The 18647-nt window shown below is 40.4% G+C and overlaps 1 protein-coding gene across 5 annotated transcripts in view; it reads left to right on the top strand.

Annotated features, from left to right (window-relative positions):
* The window catches only part of LOC125463564 (partitioning defective 3 homolog), a 798969-nt gene that overhangs the window by 120833 nt on the left and 659489 nt on the right, over positions 1-18647 (top strand). For 4 of the 5 annotated variants that reach the window (XM_048554970.2, XM_048554960.2, XM_048554990.2 and 1 more), the window contains exon 2: positions 18153-18254. In XM_048554970.2, the coding sequence (XP_048410927.1) occupies positions 18153-18254 (102 nt within the window). Of the gene's footprint in view, positions 1-15255; positions 15373-18152; positions 18255-18647 lie in introns of those variants that run through there. The other variant, XM_048554979.2, reaches the window with a different exon arrangement.

Raw genomic sequence — 18647 nt, 5'->3', positions numbered from 1 at the left:
AAACAAGGAAGAATTGGGATTTAGTAAAGGCCTTTTAAAAGGAGGAGAGAGGTGTGGTCAAGCAGAGGAATTTTCGTGGAGAAACCTGTTAAATGCAGGATTTAAGTGCCAGGAAGTATGGTTGCCAGCTTGCATAAGATGTCACTTGAGGGGCCACGTAAATGAAGAGTTTGAGGACTGGCGAAGGTTACAGAGGTTGAAAAGGGCAATGACGTGAAAGAGCTGAAGCATAAGGTGAAGTGTTTCGAATTTGAAGAACCTTGTTCTCTGTAAATCTGCCACGTTGCAGTATTGTACAGCAGTGAATATATACTGAAAGTCACTTATTAGTTGTAGTACAAATTGACATATCCTAAAAATTTGAAAGATACTTGATAAAGCCAAGTCTTGTTCTTTAGTGAAATACTGCTGATAGCTTTAAAAAAACACAAGTGGGCAGAGATGACAAATTCATTTGTTCCCAGGGTCATCGACCTGAAATGTTAACTCTGCTTCTCTTTTCAAATGCTGTGCGACATAATAAGTATTTTCTCTATTTTCTTTTAATTTCCGATTGTTAGTTTTTGCTTTTCTTATTGATTGATTCCCTTTGGGTTCTGGAAGCTCAGATAACACGATCTTACACATGTGAATCTTTTCCTTGATACCTCCTGTTTAGAATTGCTGTGTCTGGTATAGTTGGTTTGGCATGATTTGTATTACAGCAGCTTCATTGTTGGATGGTTTTTAAGTTGTGATACCGAGTTTACTTTGCACATAAAGTGTGAAATAGTGTGTGAAAATTAACGAAAACATGGATTGAAATGTTACTCAGAGCCATCTCAGATTGTGGAAGTATGCTTTTTAATTTAGATCATACATTTTCTTTCTTTTGGACTTGAGTCTTTCTCACATCTTCATGGCTGTCTACATTGCTAGTTTTTTCCTGCAACAGAGGCTAAAGTGTGAGAATCCCCACTGCCCATCAAGTGCGCTGAACTGGAGACTGTCCTAATCTTACTGGCTGCCATAGGCATATCGCAGGGAGTTACAGGTTGACAATCAACCTGCTCATGTTCTAGGTGGATCTTTTTGTGGCCACCCAGTCCTGGAGTTGGACTCGAACCCAGAGTTTCTTGCTCCAAGGCAAGGAAGCTACCCATTTTGTCCATAACACCCTTTACCCTTTGTTTCATAGAATCATACAGTACAGAAGAAGCCCTCTGGCCCATTGACTACTGTAAGTCTACTCTGGTCCCACTTTCCAGCGCTTGGCTCATAGCCTTGAAAGTTATGTTTGTTGTATCTGTAATTTAAATGACCTTGTAACCTTTTCTTGAAAGGTACTATACAAACACCTTTCAGAATTGTGACAGTTCGTACACCCACATTCTCGTTAAGAATTTCCACAGCGTTACAGGATCTGTTGCTGCACAACAGTTAGGACAGAAGAGTGCAAACAACTCTGAGCAAGTTCTTACTGAGTCATTTTGGCTAATGCCATTAAAATAGGGTATGACATTAAGATGTGACATAATCATACAGAACAGTTGCTTGAATGTAAATGCCCAGATAGATGAAAAATGAGAAGCAGAACTAATGAAGGAGAAATATTAACATTATGGAAAATTATAGTTTGCTGCATGAAGGCTGATGTACTTTAGGTGAAGTAGGTCAGAACAGAAAATGCTGGAAACAGTCGGTGTTAGGGCATTTAGGGAAAAAGGAAAGTTAAAGTTTCTGCTCGATTTAACACTTTATAGTGTAAAATGTTCATTCTTTTTGCTATGTCCATTTAAACTGCAAATTCTGCTGAGTATTTTCAGCTGCCTTGTTTCTTCTTTCAGATTTCCGGTATCCACAGTACTTCACTTTTGAAGTAAACCTGACTTGAATTGATGGAAGAATGACCTTTGTAGAATAACTGTAACGTAGACTTTTGTAGTCAGAAATTATTTTGTTTCAAGAGTTATTTCCATCAAGCGTGGATCACTTATCATTGAACAGTGGGTGACTATTAAGATGTAAGAAACATGAAAGACTATTGGTGTTTTTTCTGAAGTTTTTTGGGACGATAGAACTGCATGAGTTAATTGAGGTGTGATTCATTTTATGTCAGTGGCACTTCCGTTCTGGGAAAATCATAGTTTGTCGATGTAGGGCACTGAAAAATTTTACTGAGATTGTCAGTTAATTTCTCATTGAATCAGCATTTTCTGGGTCCATTCTACTAACTAGTAGCGAATTTGAGCTTAAGTAGTTAGGAAACCAGACTGAGCTGAAAGTGCGTGTATTTAGCTTATGCAGTACTCACGTTCCATTTTTTAAATGTGTCTGGTTATCGCAGTGAGTGTTGCTAGCATTTGGAATGGAATATTTCCTGTTTTGTGTCCCTGATGTCAGCATTGATTAACAATGAAACTTGAGTTTACTTGCATGGTCGAATCAAAGGATTGTCAAAGACACAAGGACTTGCATTCTTATAGTGCCTTTTGCAGTGTTCCAGTGTACTAAACTGCTTTACAGCCAATGCATCTTTGACGTGTAGCCAAAATTGCTCTGTAGGAAATGCAGCAGGCGGTTTTCTTCTTTCAAACGGAATACTATCCACAAAGTCTGGTTTTATGTTGTTGACTAAGGGGTAAATATTAGCCAGGTGGCTATGTTTAGCTCCCCAGTGCCATGGGATCTTGCATGTCCACATGAGAGCGCAGGTCTGGCCTTGGCTTAGCATCTTAGTGATAAGATGGGAGCTCCAGCAGTGTGGACTCGCTCAGAACTGCCCTGGATGTGTGGATGTTTAGGAAGGGCATTCCAGAGGTTATCGCTTTATACAATTAAGTGTTTTCTAATGCTTTTTTTTGTCCTCTTTCTGTTTGAGGTTTTCAGTATATTTTCTTTCTTTATTGTCCATTGCTCTCAAGTTACTGTTTTTCAGTATAGATTTAGCTTTTGCATTTAATGTTAGATTGGCCAACAGTTTAAATACAAAATAAATCAAAGCCGACTGAATAAATTTAGTAACTATCTGAATAGCTGAAAGTAAAATGAGGTAATGTCAGACAATATGTGTAGAAAGAGCAACTGGTCGAAGCTGTGACATCAGAGCTGGACAGGTGAGGGGTGCTAATCAATTTTAAGGAGGGGAGAGCAGGTGGAAGAACAAAATAGGCTTTGTGATAATGGGAACTGCAGGTGCTGGAGAATCCAAGATAACAAAGGGTGAAGCTGGATGAACACAACAGGCCCAGCAGCATCTCAGGAGCACAAAAGCTGATGTTTCGAGCCTAGACCCTTCATCAGAGAGGTTTTGTAATAGGTTGAGAGGCAAGAGAGATGAAAGAAAAAAGATCATGATGGAGCAAGTCCTTGCAGAAAGACATCGTTTGATATTTGGAGCTGTAACTACTTATTGAGAAATAGCATTACTATATGAGTGGAATGTGAAGATTATGAAAGTGCATTTATTTTTTTGGTTTTGAAGTGAAACTTGATTGAAGTATCTGGTGCATGTTGTTGCCATGGCTCACTGGTATTCTGACTGGAAATGTGCCATGAAGTGTGCACACAGACAAAACTTAGTAGCCATGTTCTCTCCTGGCTTCATATGATGCGGAACATTTTTTGACTTAGATTTATATGCTGACTTCAGTATATTATTGTAACTTTTAAAACACATGATAAAATGATGAAGACCATTTCCTGTGTAATCAGTTGCACCAGGGAAGTCCGTATTCTCAGACAATATAGGGCATTCAGAACACACTCTGAACATAGTTAGCATATGACGTTTTTTGATTCTGTTCTATGGTAGGGCTGGGGGCTTAGTGAAAGGGTTTCAATACATTTCTCAGCACATTTAGGAGTCATTGAGAAGCAGTTCCAAGGATGAATGTAGTTGTGTGAAAGAGGCAGGTGGACTGAAAATAAGCAATTGCTGATTTTTAGCTTTTTATGCTGGGAAGAAGTCAAACAGATGGCTCAGTGCTGTCAAAACAAATTCTCAAAGTAGTTCCTCAGAACTATTTCTCAGATGAGAGTTCGATTGAGAATGAAGAAGTCCAAAGAGCTGAGAAAGTGGAAAAGTCGCTGGCTCTGTGATGAGAGTTGCTGTGATGTGTTCAGAAGCCTGTGCACATTTATACTTATGTGCAATTTTTTGAGAATGGGTATTGGAAAACTACAAGCAGTGTTTGCTTGATGCTGCTGAAGAGCTGAATAGTTCTGAGAAAGGATTACTGGACCCGAAATGTTATCTCCCACTTTCTGCCCACGGAGTTGCCAGACTACTGCGGTTTTCCAGCAATTTCTATTTTTGATTCTGATTTACAGCATCCGCGGGTTCTTTGGGCTTTTGTTGTTGTTGGTGAAGAGCTGGAGTTGTGCTTGTGAATAAATACTGGAGCGCCGTTTTCAGATTCCAAGGGGATTGTGCTAAAATGGTGCAGTCGTTGACGTAGTCAGTTACAGCATAGCTCTTGTGAGGATGCTTCAAACTGAGATCAGCAAAAATAAAGCATTGTAATTACTGGTAAAGTTGATTTTGAAATTTGATGGCCCATCGTGATGTTAGAATCTGGGATGCAGTACTGACAAGTCCATAGCATCTGTCTTGATGACATTTACTATTTGATGTACTGTGTAGGATGTTCAATTACAGAATGTTACCATTGTTGACCACATACTAGTTCTCGGTGTTAGCAGTAAGTTATACGCTTACTGTAGGTTGTAAAACTGTTTAAGCTTGTATTGTTTGTTCAAAACTGTGGAATTGTGACCTCATTTGCTTAGGTCTTTGGATAGTTTTGTCTGATTTTAAAAATTGAGTTACTGGCCCCTGACTGGTTGTAATACTAAATTAGTGTCTCGTCTGAGATCATAGGAAGAATAAATGGCCATGTTAAAATAATCAACTCCACTGAAACAAATGCCTACGAGAACACTGCATTGATGTATTTCCTGCTGGAACTGATGTTCTGTTGATAATAGTAAGATTTTCAAATGGTCTTTGCCTTAAATTCTTAATTCAGTACTCCCATTTTCAGACAGTAGGATTTTGTAATTGTGGATCCTGTGCATGTGACATATACAAGCCATTTCTGAGAGATTTGTTGCCATTCAAATAGCTCATTATTAACTTTGATTCACTATGCTTGAAGGGTTTAACATTGATAAGAAAGACATATTGTGTAGGTTGATGATGTTTAGGGTTCATAAGGCATCAAGTCCAGTTAAGATGAATCAAAGGATACCAAGGGGAGTGACGATAGAAGTTACAGAGACATTGACCATAAACTTCGTGATAGGGACTCTTCTGGAAATGAGATTTTTTGGGCAGAATTAATTGTCACTCAGGCAACTACATGCTAGTTAAAGGAAGCTAACATGACTTTGTGAAGTGAAAATCATGTCTAACAAACTTGCATGAATTTTTGATGAGCTTTGAGTGATGTTTTTAATGTGGTGGACGTGGATGTGAACATTAAGGAATATCATGAAGGCTGTGGACCAGGTGGACAGGGGAAGTCCATCGCATTCAGAGAACCAGAGGACATCATTTTAAGGAAGTTGGCAAAAGGTATTTGAATGAGTTGCACACAACAGATCTGTGACCAAAGTGAGGGTTGATCAAATAGAAGGTAAAGCGCAGCATGGATGCAAAATTGCCTCTGACAGAAAGCAGAAAACAACTGTTAGTCTGTTTGTGGGACTGGAGGAAGTGTTAGAGTGAGTGCCTCATAGGCCAGTATTGGGATCCCTGAACTTCCTGTAGATACCTATGACCTAGACTTTGCTGTATTAAATGCAATTTCAAAATTTATAGACAATACAAATTTGGAAGTAATGCAAATTATGAGGAGGATAGTGTGGAACTTGTAAGGTCATGGGTAATGCTCAGTGGAATGCTTGGACAGTTGGCAGATGAGGTTTTATGTGGAGGTGTACAAGTTGATTACTTTTGGTAGAAAGATATTTATCAAATAAAGGATATAATTGTGAAGTGTGCAGGAGCATAGGAATGTTTGTGTGCATAAATCACTGAGTGTGATAGGACTGGATGAGAGATGGTTAATCAAGTATATGCCCCCTCGACCTTGTTGAGGTTTGTAAAATCATGAGAGACCTGGATAGGGTCAGTAGACAAGGTCTTTTCTCTTGGGTGATGGAGTCCTAAACTAGAGGGCATAGGTTTAAGGTGAAAGAGAAAAGACTTAAGGAATGTAAGGGGCAACTTTTTCCATGCCGATGGTAGTATGTATGGAATGAATTGCCAGAGGAAGTGATGGAGATTGGTACAACTGAAACATTTAAAAGACACCTGGATGGGTACATGATTAAAAAGGGTTTAGAGGGATATGGGCCAAATGCTGGAAAATGGGACTGGGTTAATTTAGGATATCTGGTCAGTATGGGTGAGTTGGACTGAAAGGCCTTTTCTATGCTGTACTTCTCTCACGCTAGGCTTTATTAATCAAGACATCAGTACAAAAGCAAGTTGTGCTAAACTCGTGTAAAACACTGGCTCAGTTTCAACTAGTGTTTTGACCAGCTCTAGACACCACCCCTCAGGAAATGTTGAATGATTTAGAGAGAGTACAGAAAAGATTCCTGAGATGAGCACCTTAAGTGATATGATGAGATTGGAGATGTTGGGGATGTTTTCAATGGAGAAAGTATTTTGAGGAGAATGATAGGAGTTAAGGAATGAAGGCTGTGGACCAGGTGGATAGGGGGAAGTCCATCACATTTGGAGAACCACAGGACATCATTTTAAGGGAGTTTTAAGGAAGTTGGCAATAAAAAGCGTTAGTCTTGTGAAAAATGTTCCCAAACTGTGCTAGGTTAGGATCTGGAATATAACTCGAGAATCTGTTTGAGGGTTATACCGTTGACATTTTCAAGAGAGATTTGGATTTTCATGTGAAAAAGGCCACAGATGAATTATTCTTCCAGAAAACTGGCTCAGTTACAATGGGCTGCATTTTCTCTTCTACTCTGAGATTCTGAGGTGATTCCTCCATCTTTCCCCACCTCAACCCCACCCACAACCACCACCACCACCCATTATTGAATAGTATTGTTGAAAATGTTGTATTTGGAGTTGGCCAAAGCTTTGTGATGTACATTTGGCAGACTTGTAAAATGGTATGAAAATAGTCTTTTGTGTGTTTCATACTTTTCATTCTCTGGGGTATCAATTAACATAGAGACTGCTGCTCATCGAGTGAAATGTTAATGATTTAAGAGACCTTGCTGTCACATGACAATTGGTGGCAAGCTTCAAGGTTTGGACAACTGTACTTCAATCATATAAGCTGAGGCAGTTGTCCAAATGCCAAAAGCAGTACTGATAATTTATCTGGCTGTTCTGCCATTGTTCAAGTGCTTACAATTGAACAAAGTATTCACCTGCATGTTCTGGGGGAATTGTTGCTCAAAGGAGGCTCATACAATGTGGCTTAGCCCCCAGATCAGAGCTACTATGGGAACTTTTAGAAGACAACCACTGCATAATATTTTTGAAGGATAAGTGGGGAACATGTTTTGCATAAAATGGGCCAAAATTGACAAATTGCATTTATAGAGCACCGTTAAGTAGCCCACTTGATGAAAAGCTTAGTCATACCAGAGTGTCGTAAAGAAAATGTAATATCGTGAGGTAGATACTTTTTAGGAAATTCCAGAATTTAATGTTGAGGCAACAGAAGGCACCTCAAGTGGTGGAGAGGATGTAATTGGGGTCTCCAGGGGGTTCAGACTGAAGTGCAGAGAGCCAACCCACAGTAAATCCAGTTTCTGGAACACCTCAGCTTACTGATGTACATTGGTTCCTGAGAGAGCAAGGTTTTGAGTTTAAAATTCTCATTCTCATGTTCACATCCCTTCATGGGCTTGCCTGTCCCTGTCTCAAGCCCCATGACCCTCTGGGATATCTGCACTCTTTCAATTCTGGCCTCTTGTATGTGCTCCCAATCGTCATTTCTCCATTGTTGGCCATTCCTTTAATTGCCTGGGGCCTAAGCTCTGGAATTCCCTCCCTATGGCCTGATGCCTCTCTACCTCACTTTGTGCTTTAAATTCACGCTCTTTGAAACATAGCTCCTCTGATAGATTTTGCTCACCTGACTGAATATCTCTTCTACAGTTGACGTGGTGGTTTATTGTTTGTGTAACTGGCCTAATGATCCAGAGGCTGAGGTTCAGGCGGTAAAAGTTCAGGAATTGTTGAAAAGAGATAGTCATATTTGAATGCTTATGTTGATAAGAAACTTGTTTTTCTTATTGTAGTGATAGTGGCTTAAATCTGTCCCAGTTGAGTGAATAAAAGAATTTGTTCACCTAAATAGGAGTAATTTTTCCTCAACCACTCAGAACAAAAGAACTCAGATCTCCATTGGGGAGAGTTGCTTGGAGACAGCGTGGTGTTGTTTGTTTTTCACTCTGACCCCTTTTCAACTCTGCCTTTACTGAAATGGCCTTTCTTTATTCAGGAAGCTAACTAGTGAGTTTGGGTTGACTGTTCCACTGTGCTGAGCACAGCCCCAACTTGTAGTAAAAGTCACTGACATTCAATGTACTTTGTCCCACAGCAGTTAGCCAGGGACCTGTGTTCGATTCCAGCCTTGGATGACCATCTGTGTGGAAATTCCATGTTCTCCCCCTTGCCTGTGTGGGTTTGGTTTCCTCTAGGTGCCTTGGTTTCCACTCCAAAGATGTGCAGGTTAGGTGGATTGGCCATGCTAAACATTTCCCAATAGTGTCGAGGGATGTGTGGTTCAGGTGAATTAGCAATGGGGAATGCAGGGTTCAAGAGATTGGGTAGGGAATGTGTCTGGGTGGGATGCTCTTTGAGGGCTGGTGTAAAGTCGATGGCTGAATGGCCTCTTTCCATCAGGAGCAGGCATTCCTGATTTTTTAAAAAAAATTATACCCCTGCATCTAAACCTTGGATTTTGTAGTAGATTGAACATACTAATGCCATGACTAATATGATCGATAACTCAGTGTAGACAGAGTTCTGAACCTGTGATTATCTATTCTACATTTCTCGTTTGCGCATTGTCTCGAACTACTGAAATGCCGGAGAGCTGGAACTGCATGGCGTGTTTTGGCTGTAGTCCTAGGAGTTGAATTTTTACACCACGTGGGCGAAAATGTTGCTTGTGATTTGCTTAACGTTGCTAGAAAATATTTCTAAATTTAGTTTCTGACGAATGTGTTTGCTACATTCTCAGGCCACCCGCATATACTAGGGTTCAGTTACAGTCCATTCACCTTCAACCTCCAGCTGGTGCCAGTTCTCTAAGAGTTTTTTCTGTGTCCTTCTGAGTCCTTGCCAAAAAATTATGATGCAGTACCTTTTTCTGGCAGATCCTTTTAGAATTCTAAGATTTCAAAATATGTTAAACATGTGCCAAGCTCAGTGATGGCTTTGGTTAGTGGAAAGTTGCCTTGAAAACAACTGTAACTCCAAGAGACAGAGAGCATCGAACTGTTAACTGTTGGGCAGGGAATCAGATACAGGAGGCATGAGTTGTGGAAAACTTTTGTGGGAGTGATCCTCTTTAAGTGCACCAATTTAAACGTGGTCAGAACCAACTAGTCTACCCAGTCTTGCATAATGTTTTAAAATTCACTAACGGGACGTGGGTGTTGCTCCTTAGGCCAGCATTTATTGCCCATCCATAATTGCTCTTCAGAATGTGGTGGTGATCTGCTTCCTCGAACTGCAGTGGGCCATGTGTTGCAAGTACATCACAGCACAGTGTGAGAGTGAGTTGAGGATTTTGTCCCAAAGAACGAGTGGTGCGCAACTTGAAAGATTATTGGAGGTAGATAGGAATGCAGCCATAGTCGGATTAGACGTGATCTTATTGAATGGTGGAACAGGCTTGTGTGGCCAAATCCCAGACTCCCCACAGTGTGGAAACAGGTCATTCAACCAATTGAATTCATACCGACTCTGCATAGAACATCCCATTGCCCCCCACACACGCGCGCGTACACGCAACCCTATTGCTGTAACTCTACAATTCCCATGGCTGACCCACTTAGTTTGCACATCCTTGAGCAATTTAGGATGGTCAATCACCTAACCTGCACATGTTTGCATGGCGCCAAGGACCAGAGGAAACTGGAGGAAACCCACGCTAACGCGGGGAGAATGTGCAAAGTCCACACAGGCAGTCACTTGAGTGTGGAATTGAACCAGGGCCACCTTGGCGTTGTGTGGCAGCAGTGATAACCACTGGACCACCATATTGCCCCAAATGGCCTACTCCTGCTCATAATTCGTGTATTTATATTTAAACCATTGGAACTGAACTACAGAGAGATCCAGTGTAAAATCGGAAAATGCTGCAAATACCTCCAGTCTGGCAGGTCTCTTAGTTCGATGGTTGGCTCATTTTGAAATACAAGAACTACAACTATAGCAGTCACTAGCATTGTTTACTATTTCCAGAGTTGATGTAATCCTTTGGCTTCTGCTATTTAGAAACAAATAAACTTAGAAAATAGGAGTAGGGATGGACCATTTGGCTCCTTGTCCCAGAAGTCTAAAGTGCAAAGAGACTTGGGCGTTCTAGTCCAGGATTCTCTCAAGGTAAACTTGTGCGTTGAGTCGGTTGTCAGAAACGCAATTGCAGTGTTGGCATTTACTTTGAGAGGACTTGAATATAAAAGCAGGGATGTACTACTGAGGCTTTATAAGGCTCTGGTCAGGCCACATGCGGAGTATTGCGTGTAGTTTTGGGCCCCGTATCTCAGGGAGGATGCACTGGCCCTGGAGCAGATTCAGAGGATGTTGACGAGAATGTTCCAGGAATGGAAAGCTTTAACATATGAGGAATGTTTGAGGACTATGGGACCATACTTATTGGAGTTCGGACGGATGATGGGAGATCAAATTGAAACTTTCAGAATACTGAATGGCCTGGACAAAGTGGATGTTGGGAAAATGCTTCCATTGGTAGGAGAGACTCGGACCTTAAGGGCACAGCCTTCGAGTTAAGGGAAGACCTTTTGGAACGGAGATAAGGAGAAGCTACTTCAGCCAGAGAGTGGTGAATCTGTGGAATTCACTGCCATAGAAGGCTGTGGAGGCCAGGTCATTGGGTACATTTAAGTTGGAGATAGGTTCATGATTATCAGGGGGATCAAGGGTTATGGGGTTGAGCTCATCAACCATTATTGAATGGTGGAGCAGACTTGGTAGGCCGAATGACCTAATTTCTGCTCTTATGTCTTACGATCCTATAGCTCTGCTATTCGCTTATGATCGTGGCTGATCATCCAACTTAATAGTCTGTTCCCACTTTTTCCCCTATATCCTTTGATGACTTTAGCCCCAAAGGCTATATCCAACTCCTCTTTGACATAGGAGGATGTTCTTTCTGTGGTAGTAAACTCCAAGGCCCTCTACATTGTAGGTGAAGAAATGTCTCCTCAGTATGAAGCCTGAGACTGTGGTCCCTGGTACAGACTAGCCTGTCATGAGGAACATCCTTCTCATGTCTGGTCCTATTGGAATTTTCAGCTTCTATAAGATACCACTTCATTCTTCTGAATGCCAGTGATTTGTTACCCTGGCTGACTCGACCTCTCCTCATGTTAATCATATCATTCCAGGAATCAGTTTGGTAAATCTTTGCTGCCCTTCTGCTATAGCAAATCATCGTTCCTCAGATAAAGACACCAAAACTAATACAGGTATAGTCTCATCAGAGCCCTGCAAGACTTCTGTACTCTTGCCTCTGGCTATGAAGGTCAGCATACCATTTACCTTTTTGATCGCTTGCTGCCCCTACAGTTTACCTCCAGTGACTGATGAAAGAGGACACACCGGTCTCATTGCACATTCTCCTGCCTCAGTTCTCCTACCCATTTAGAAAATAATCTGCCTTCCTGTTTTTGGTCCCAAATTGGATGACCTCATTCAATGGCTGTACTTCATCTGTCCTATGAATTACAGTCCTAGAAGAATTCCAGTAGGTTTGTCAAGCAAGGTTTCCCTACGGTAAATCTGTGCTGTGTCTATCCAAACTCACTGTTTTCCAAGTGCTGAGCTCTTGTATCTTTTATAATGGACTTGGCCATTTTCCCCACCGTTGATGTGTGGCCTGTAATTCATGCTTTTCTCTACCTCCCTTTTGAAACAGACAGGTTATGTTAACCATCCTGCCATCTGTGGGAATTGTTGCAGAAGCTACAGGATTTTGGAAGATGTACACTGATGCATCTGGCATTTCTCGGACTGCTTCCTTAAGTTCTCTGGGATGTAGGTTGTCAGGCCTTGAGGATTTTTTGGCCTTCAATCCCATCAATTTCCCTAACACACTTTCATTACCAATACTGATTTCCCTCAGTACCTCCCTCTTAGTAATCCTGCATTTTCCCAGCATTTCTGTCATGTTATTCATGTGTTGTGTGAATATCGAACCAACGTATGTATTTAGTTGGTCAACCATTTCTTTGGCCCTGATTCTAACGCAGGGGACCTGCGTTTATCTTTGCCAGTCTTTTGCTGTTCACATATCTATAGAAACTTTTAGTCAGTTTCTTTGTTCTTTGCAAGCTTACGGTCATATTCGCTTTTCCTTTAACCAATCCCTTTGTTCTTCTTTTGCATAACTGTTCCTACTCCTCAGGTCTGTTGTTTACTGTAGCCAATTTGTCTGCCTCCTCCCTGAATCTCAGACTGTCTCGAGCTTGTACACCACAGTCTGGCCACTTTCTCCATTTCACTTTTGCACCTGACAGGAATGAAAATAGTTGTTACAGTTCACCTCTGTCGAATGTTATCATGACCTTTTAACCATTATTCCTTGAAGTTAAGGACCCACATTTTTCATAGCCAGTTCACGCTTTATCCCTTTATAGTTTACTCTCTCTCATGGAAGACGGCAGCCAAGAACCTCTGCTGTGCCTGTTCCTTTTCTTTCCCCTTTTGAGTTAGGGGAACAGAGGAGTTTGCAAGCCTGGGTGGCAGTCCTGGCACAGCGGGCCAGTGTGAAGAGTGGGTCCAGGAGGAAATTTACTTGCCTTGGGGCAGCTGACTGCTGGTGTAAGGTGGACTGGAGTGGGATGGTTTTTTTGGACTGGGGCTAGGCATGTGGATAAGGAGAACTACCAATTTGACTGGAGCAACACCAAGACCCTGGGACAAGCACGGGAAGCCATCAACAAACATACAGAGCTCGACCCCGTATACACTAAACTGCAAAGGAAAAAATGTGAGGTAATCCAGCTCAACGGACTCCAGAGTTTAAATAGCAGACTGGAAAACACAACAGTGCTTCATCAGCAGCTGCATTGATGGTGTTACCTAGCAGAGTAATAGTCGTCTGCGAAACAACGAACCAGCTTGGCGAGCCAACCAACCACCACATCCACAACCTGAGCTACAAATCTGCTGTAAAGCCCTTAGATATTCTAATGCTCAAGGATGTTCTTTTTTGATTCAGGAGCCTAGTCTCCAAATTGACTAGGTTGCACTCTGTTTTGATGAGGAATTCCATTATATTGTATTGCTCATCTCCAAGGCGTCTCACCCAGCAAGATTGCCGATTTTGTTCCTTCCTTGTTCCACAAAACCCAGTCTAGAATGGCCTGTTCCTGAGTTGGGTCATCAATATGTTGGTCCAGAAAACCACTCTTTATGCTCTCCAGGAATTCTTCCTGTGTGGTAGTTGATTTACTGAATCTGTATTTAGAAAAGTCATCCATAATTAGAGATGTTCTTTTATTGCATGTGTCTGTAATTTCCTGCTTGAACATAGAACAGTACAGGCCCTTCAGCCCACTCATGTTTTTTTGCCCATTGGTGTTTCTCCGCTCTACCTATACATATTTCACATTATCAGAGCTAATTTTCCGATCTCACTGTTGTGTTAATTTCCTCTTTAATCAACGATGCAACTCCACTGTCCTTTTTGTCTGTCCTTGCTAAATATCGAATACCCCTGGATATTTAGTTCCCAGCCCTGGTCACCCTGTAGCCGTGTCTTTGTCGTTCTAACTATATCATACCTGTTTTCATCTACTTGCATAATTAATTCATTCACTTTGTTGAGAATGTTCCATATATCAAGGCACAAAGTGTTAGGGCTTGACATTTTGTTTCTTTCCCATTGTTTTTCCACTGTTGCCAGTTTGACCCTGGTCCTTGATTTCTCTCACCTTTGTTTGTTCCCCCTTTCTCTGTTTAGTTCTTGTCCTTGATTCTTCATCCTCTGACTCCCTGCATAGATTCCCATCTGCCTGCAGTTTTAGTTTAAAGCCTCCAACAACCACTCTTGCAAAAATAAAAGGTTGTACTGTGGAACAGACTAAGGGGGTCAAATAACTTATTCTTGCTGTGAATTCATGTGTCATGCATGCAGCTGTAAAAATATCATTTTGTATCCTTGTTAATATCAATATGCACTAATGTCGTTCAGCTCACTATTCTTGCTGCCCCAATTCTCTTCTCTTAATTTACTCCATTTCCAGCTACTTTGCTAATGTATCTTTTGAATTGACTCCTGTATTTGCAAACTTACCTTCATGTTGATTGTTTTCTATTCTCATTTCCATACTGTGTGCTTGGCAACATTATTGTTAAGAGTTGACATTCATATGGATGATAATTATGGCTAATCAAGTGTGTCCATCACCTGTTAATTTCACAATTGTTGAATTAGTTTAAGGCTGTCCTTAAATTTTCTTTGTCGTGTTGTGTTGCTGATGAATATTTGCACCGTCTGTTGACATGAGGAAAAGATTACCTTTCCTTATGAAACTTCTGACATGTTTTCATCTAGCCGCAAGGCTGCAAGAGAGATAATATCGTCAGGTGATATTGTCTAGTGAAAGTGTGATGCAGTATATTGTCTCAGTGTATCACAGTCAGACTTAACCCCTTTTACTGTATTTTCAATTTTGGTTGTAGTTAGTTTGTGGCTATTTATACAGCATGAGTAAACCAAAGGCCTGAGTTCAAATGTCAGTCATCCTCAGTAAATCTGCTCATTTGTGGGATGGTAACAAAAGAAGAATATATTTGTGAAAATCACTAGTTTTTGTTGAAAACCATCTGATTCACAAATGACCTACAGCAAATTGAGCCTGCTAGCACTATTTGGTCTGTACCACCCCTGGCTTTAATTTCTCATTGCACGGTTAATTCACTTTTTTTTGCTCAAGTGGCTGAATGAACCTCTCAGCTCTATTTAGCATTGCTGTGTGATGGATAAAGAATGCAGTCTTTTCCACTGTTGCTTGGATCATGCGCAGAAGGCACAGAGCCACTGGTTCCTTATGGTGAGATCTTCTTTGCGATTGTTCCCTGAGGCGACTTATCCTTGAAGACGGCACTTGTACATTCAGATGAGACCGTATACTACAGATGAAGTATACCATCCGTTTGCATTTTGTATTGATCATCATTTTGCTTAAATCTGTGCCTTTGTATAATTCTGGTATTATAAAATAGCTTTAAAATGTTTTGGATTACAATATGTGCAATGATTGCTCACTTGATGAAATTTTGCTTTTTAAATTCAGCCTTCATTTGCTCTTTATTTTCAGTGAATTACATTGAATCAACCTGTAATTTTCTCCTAGCCGTGTTTCAAAGTAAATATAATGATGCTTATCTTGATATGCAGATAAGAGATTTTGTTTGTTGTTTAGAAATGGCAGATGAATTTTCTGTTCTCCTGTATCTGAACAGAAAATACGTTGACCTGGTAATTTAATACCATCTGCCACCTGAGCTGAATGTGGTCCAACCCCCTTTATATGCCCTCTTGAGATCACGTTCACAGTTAAATATCCTCTAGAAACTGAATACTGGCTTCTTTTGCAAAGATGAGAATGTGATCCTAATTGAGCATGGTTGGGGAGTGGGGGAGGGGAGGACAGATTAAGAACTGTTTTCATATTGCTTACAGATGAGTTGTGATTTAGAGAAGAAAATTGAGAGTGGGCTAGTGCACATATATTATTGTCCACAGTCATCCTCTAATGCTTGCCTATGAGTGCAGCGGATGCAGATTGAACTACAGTGATGTGCTACTGAAGCCCATTCCTGCAGTTAAAAAGTCTTTGGGTAGCTTGTGTTTGCTAACCCGAGCTTGTTTCCTTGATCCTTTTGAAAACAAAATCAACTGCTTTATTTTTATACTATGTGTTTTACCTTCACTGATAGATAACTCAAGTTATTTATTGTGAGGTGCAAATAGATTTCTGCAATGAGGTGAGAGGGGGTGACCCATAAGGAGATTTGTTTCTGTTTTTTTAATAGATCAGCTTTGATTAAGGCCAATACCCTTGGGTCTATTTTAAAACCTGTTTGGCAGAATTCTGTATAGAAACACTTCTGTATAAAAAGAAAGACCTTGCTACGTCTGTCATTTGTCAATAAAGCAAAGACTACAGAGGGTGGAGAGTATTTACTGTTCCTGTGGGCAGAAACCAGATTATCATAGTCATTTATATGTAAATACTGTTTATTTTAAATGGTACTGCTGAGATAGTTGGTGAATGCAGTGTTAGATTGGAGTAGGGTATGGTATAATTAGCCTAGCTGTCTTTCCACATTCACTACGTATCAAAATGTGTCATAAAATTCTGAGGGTAGTGTTCTAGTGAAACCAAAACGTTTTCTGGAAAGTTAGTTGAAAGATGAAGCAAAAAGTGTATGCTGTGTTAATTTACATCAAATAATTTAATTCCTAATTGTTTTATTACATGGTGTAATTATGTTTTTAAGCTGTAGGAGCTAGGTATATTTCTTTACCTGTGCTGTTATAAATGGAATGACAATGACTCCAGCATTCTGAATCCTATCAAGTCAGGTACAGTTAGAGAAAATAAAATGTGTTATCTATAAAGTGCATCATCTGTTATTATCTCACATTCCATGCATGGATATATCGCAATACGTTTCCCTACGTGACAGTTTGAGCACCCAGTACAAGTTGGATCAAATATCGATTTGCAAGACATAACGTTTAAAGTTATTCATCTCATTACTTAATTCACTTTGTTACTGCCCTCACACTCCAAGTGTTAATCTCTGATCTTTGCTGTCTGGTTGTGGGATCCCTGAATGTTAAAATTGATCCAAGACAAAGAGCAGATATCAGTGGCTTAAGTACATAAACTCTGTACCATTGACCTCCAGTTCATATTTTGTTCAAACTTCAACATAGCTCATGTGAAGGGTTACTTGTTTTTCAGCAGCTAGTGCCCTTAACCATTCCCTGTCTGGTTTGCATTGCTTGTGTAGCATGCAGCATACAATATGTGCACATTGATGACTGAAACCTGGACCAAGTACACCTCTTTAAATTCGGTCATTAAGATATGTTTGGTTAAAGGACTGACCGGTGATATTTCCCTGAAAATAGAATTACTCTACTGTTCCTCTAATGCGTGACAGTACCGATACTTGGTCATGAGTGAGTTGTTGGTTTGTCTTATGAATTCGTTCAGTTAACTAGAAGTAAAAACAGTACCAAATAAGTTGGGTTTCCGGCCAAAGGAAGAACGTGTGTTTATGTAGTGATTTTTCATGGCAAAGTGCTTTACCGGTTAATTAACTTGTTAATGTTTAACATTTCATTTTTCTGGGCTAAATTTTACTTGATGTTTGCTGTTTCAGTGCATGTCTAAGAATTTGTATGCTGTATCTTTTAATGTTAACTTTTCAAATTTTTATCTGTTACTTAATCATTGTTCCTTGGTGTCATCTTAATGGCTGTATCTTTAGTTAAATTCTCCTATCTCTGAATTTTAAAGGTATTTCTTGCAGAATAGCAGGTATTTTCAGTGTACACTGAACGAATACCTTGTGCAAGTTATCCAAAAATAAAACTTACAAAGACGGTTACTGATGAGAGCGACTCCTAGACTACTAAATCTCTTGCTATCATTTGAATCTTATTTTTTGAAATATTTTTAACTATTTCATGGGATGTCTGTGTTTCTGGTGAGGCCAGCATTTCGTGTCCATTCTTCTTGCCCTTTCTAAAGTGATGGTAAGCCAGTTCCTAGAACTCCTGCTTGGCAATTTTGTTTTGGTGTATCTTGTATTGGTTTGGTCAAATAACATTAAAAATCCAGTTTTCTGATGGAGGTTTCCTTGAGTCAACTTGTGGGACTAATATTGTTTCTTTTTCCACCAGGATCCGGGTTATTGGGTACAAGTGCATCGTTTGGAGCACAGTGATGGCGGCATCTTGGATCTTGATGACATCCTCTCTGATGTTGCTGATGATAAGGACCGAGTGAGTTCTGTGCAAACAATGTTTTGTATTCCATTCTCAGCTCTTCATCCCAGAGGATGCTAACAGTTTTGGGCAGTTTTTCTCATGTGGAAAATGGTTATATTTGTAAATGCTGAAGCTGTATGCTCATCCTGTCTCTCAGATGGAATGATGCCAGCTCACATAATTAATGTTGGAAATCTCCCATGGTGGGTAAACAGCTTTTGAGTGAATGAGTGAGTGTTCTCATTTCTGAGACCAGGGCGATCCTATGTCTCAGCACCTGGCCTGTGTTTAGCAGTTACTTTCATCTGGTGAAGTGCAGAAGGTTTTGTCCTCCCTGTACTGCAAGGACTTGTATTCCTACTGGAAGCACATCTATGTTAAAGAGGCAGTTACATTTAATTGAGATTA

This window comes from Stegostoma tigrinum, chromosome 2, assembly GCF_030684315.1.
Source record: "Stegostoma tigrinum isolate sSteTig4 chromosome 2, sSteTig4.hap1, whole genome shotgun sequence".
NCBI classification, from domain to species: domain Eukaryota; kingdom Metazoa; phylum Chordata; class Chondrichthyes; order Orectolobiformes; family Stegostomatidae; genus Stegostoma; species Stegostoma tigrinum.
Note: the sequence above shows the minus strand (reverse complement) of the source record. Positions and strands in the feature narration are given on the sequence as shown.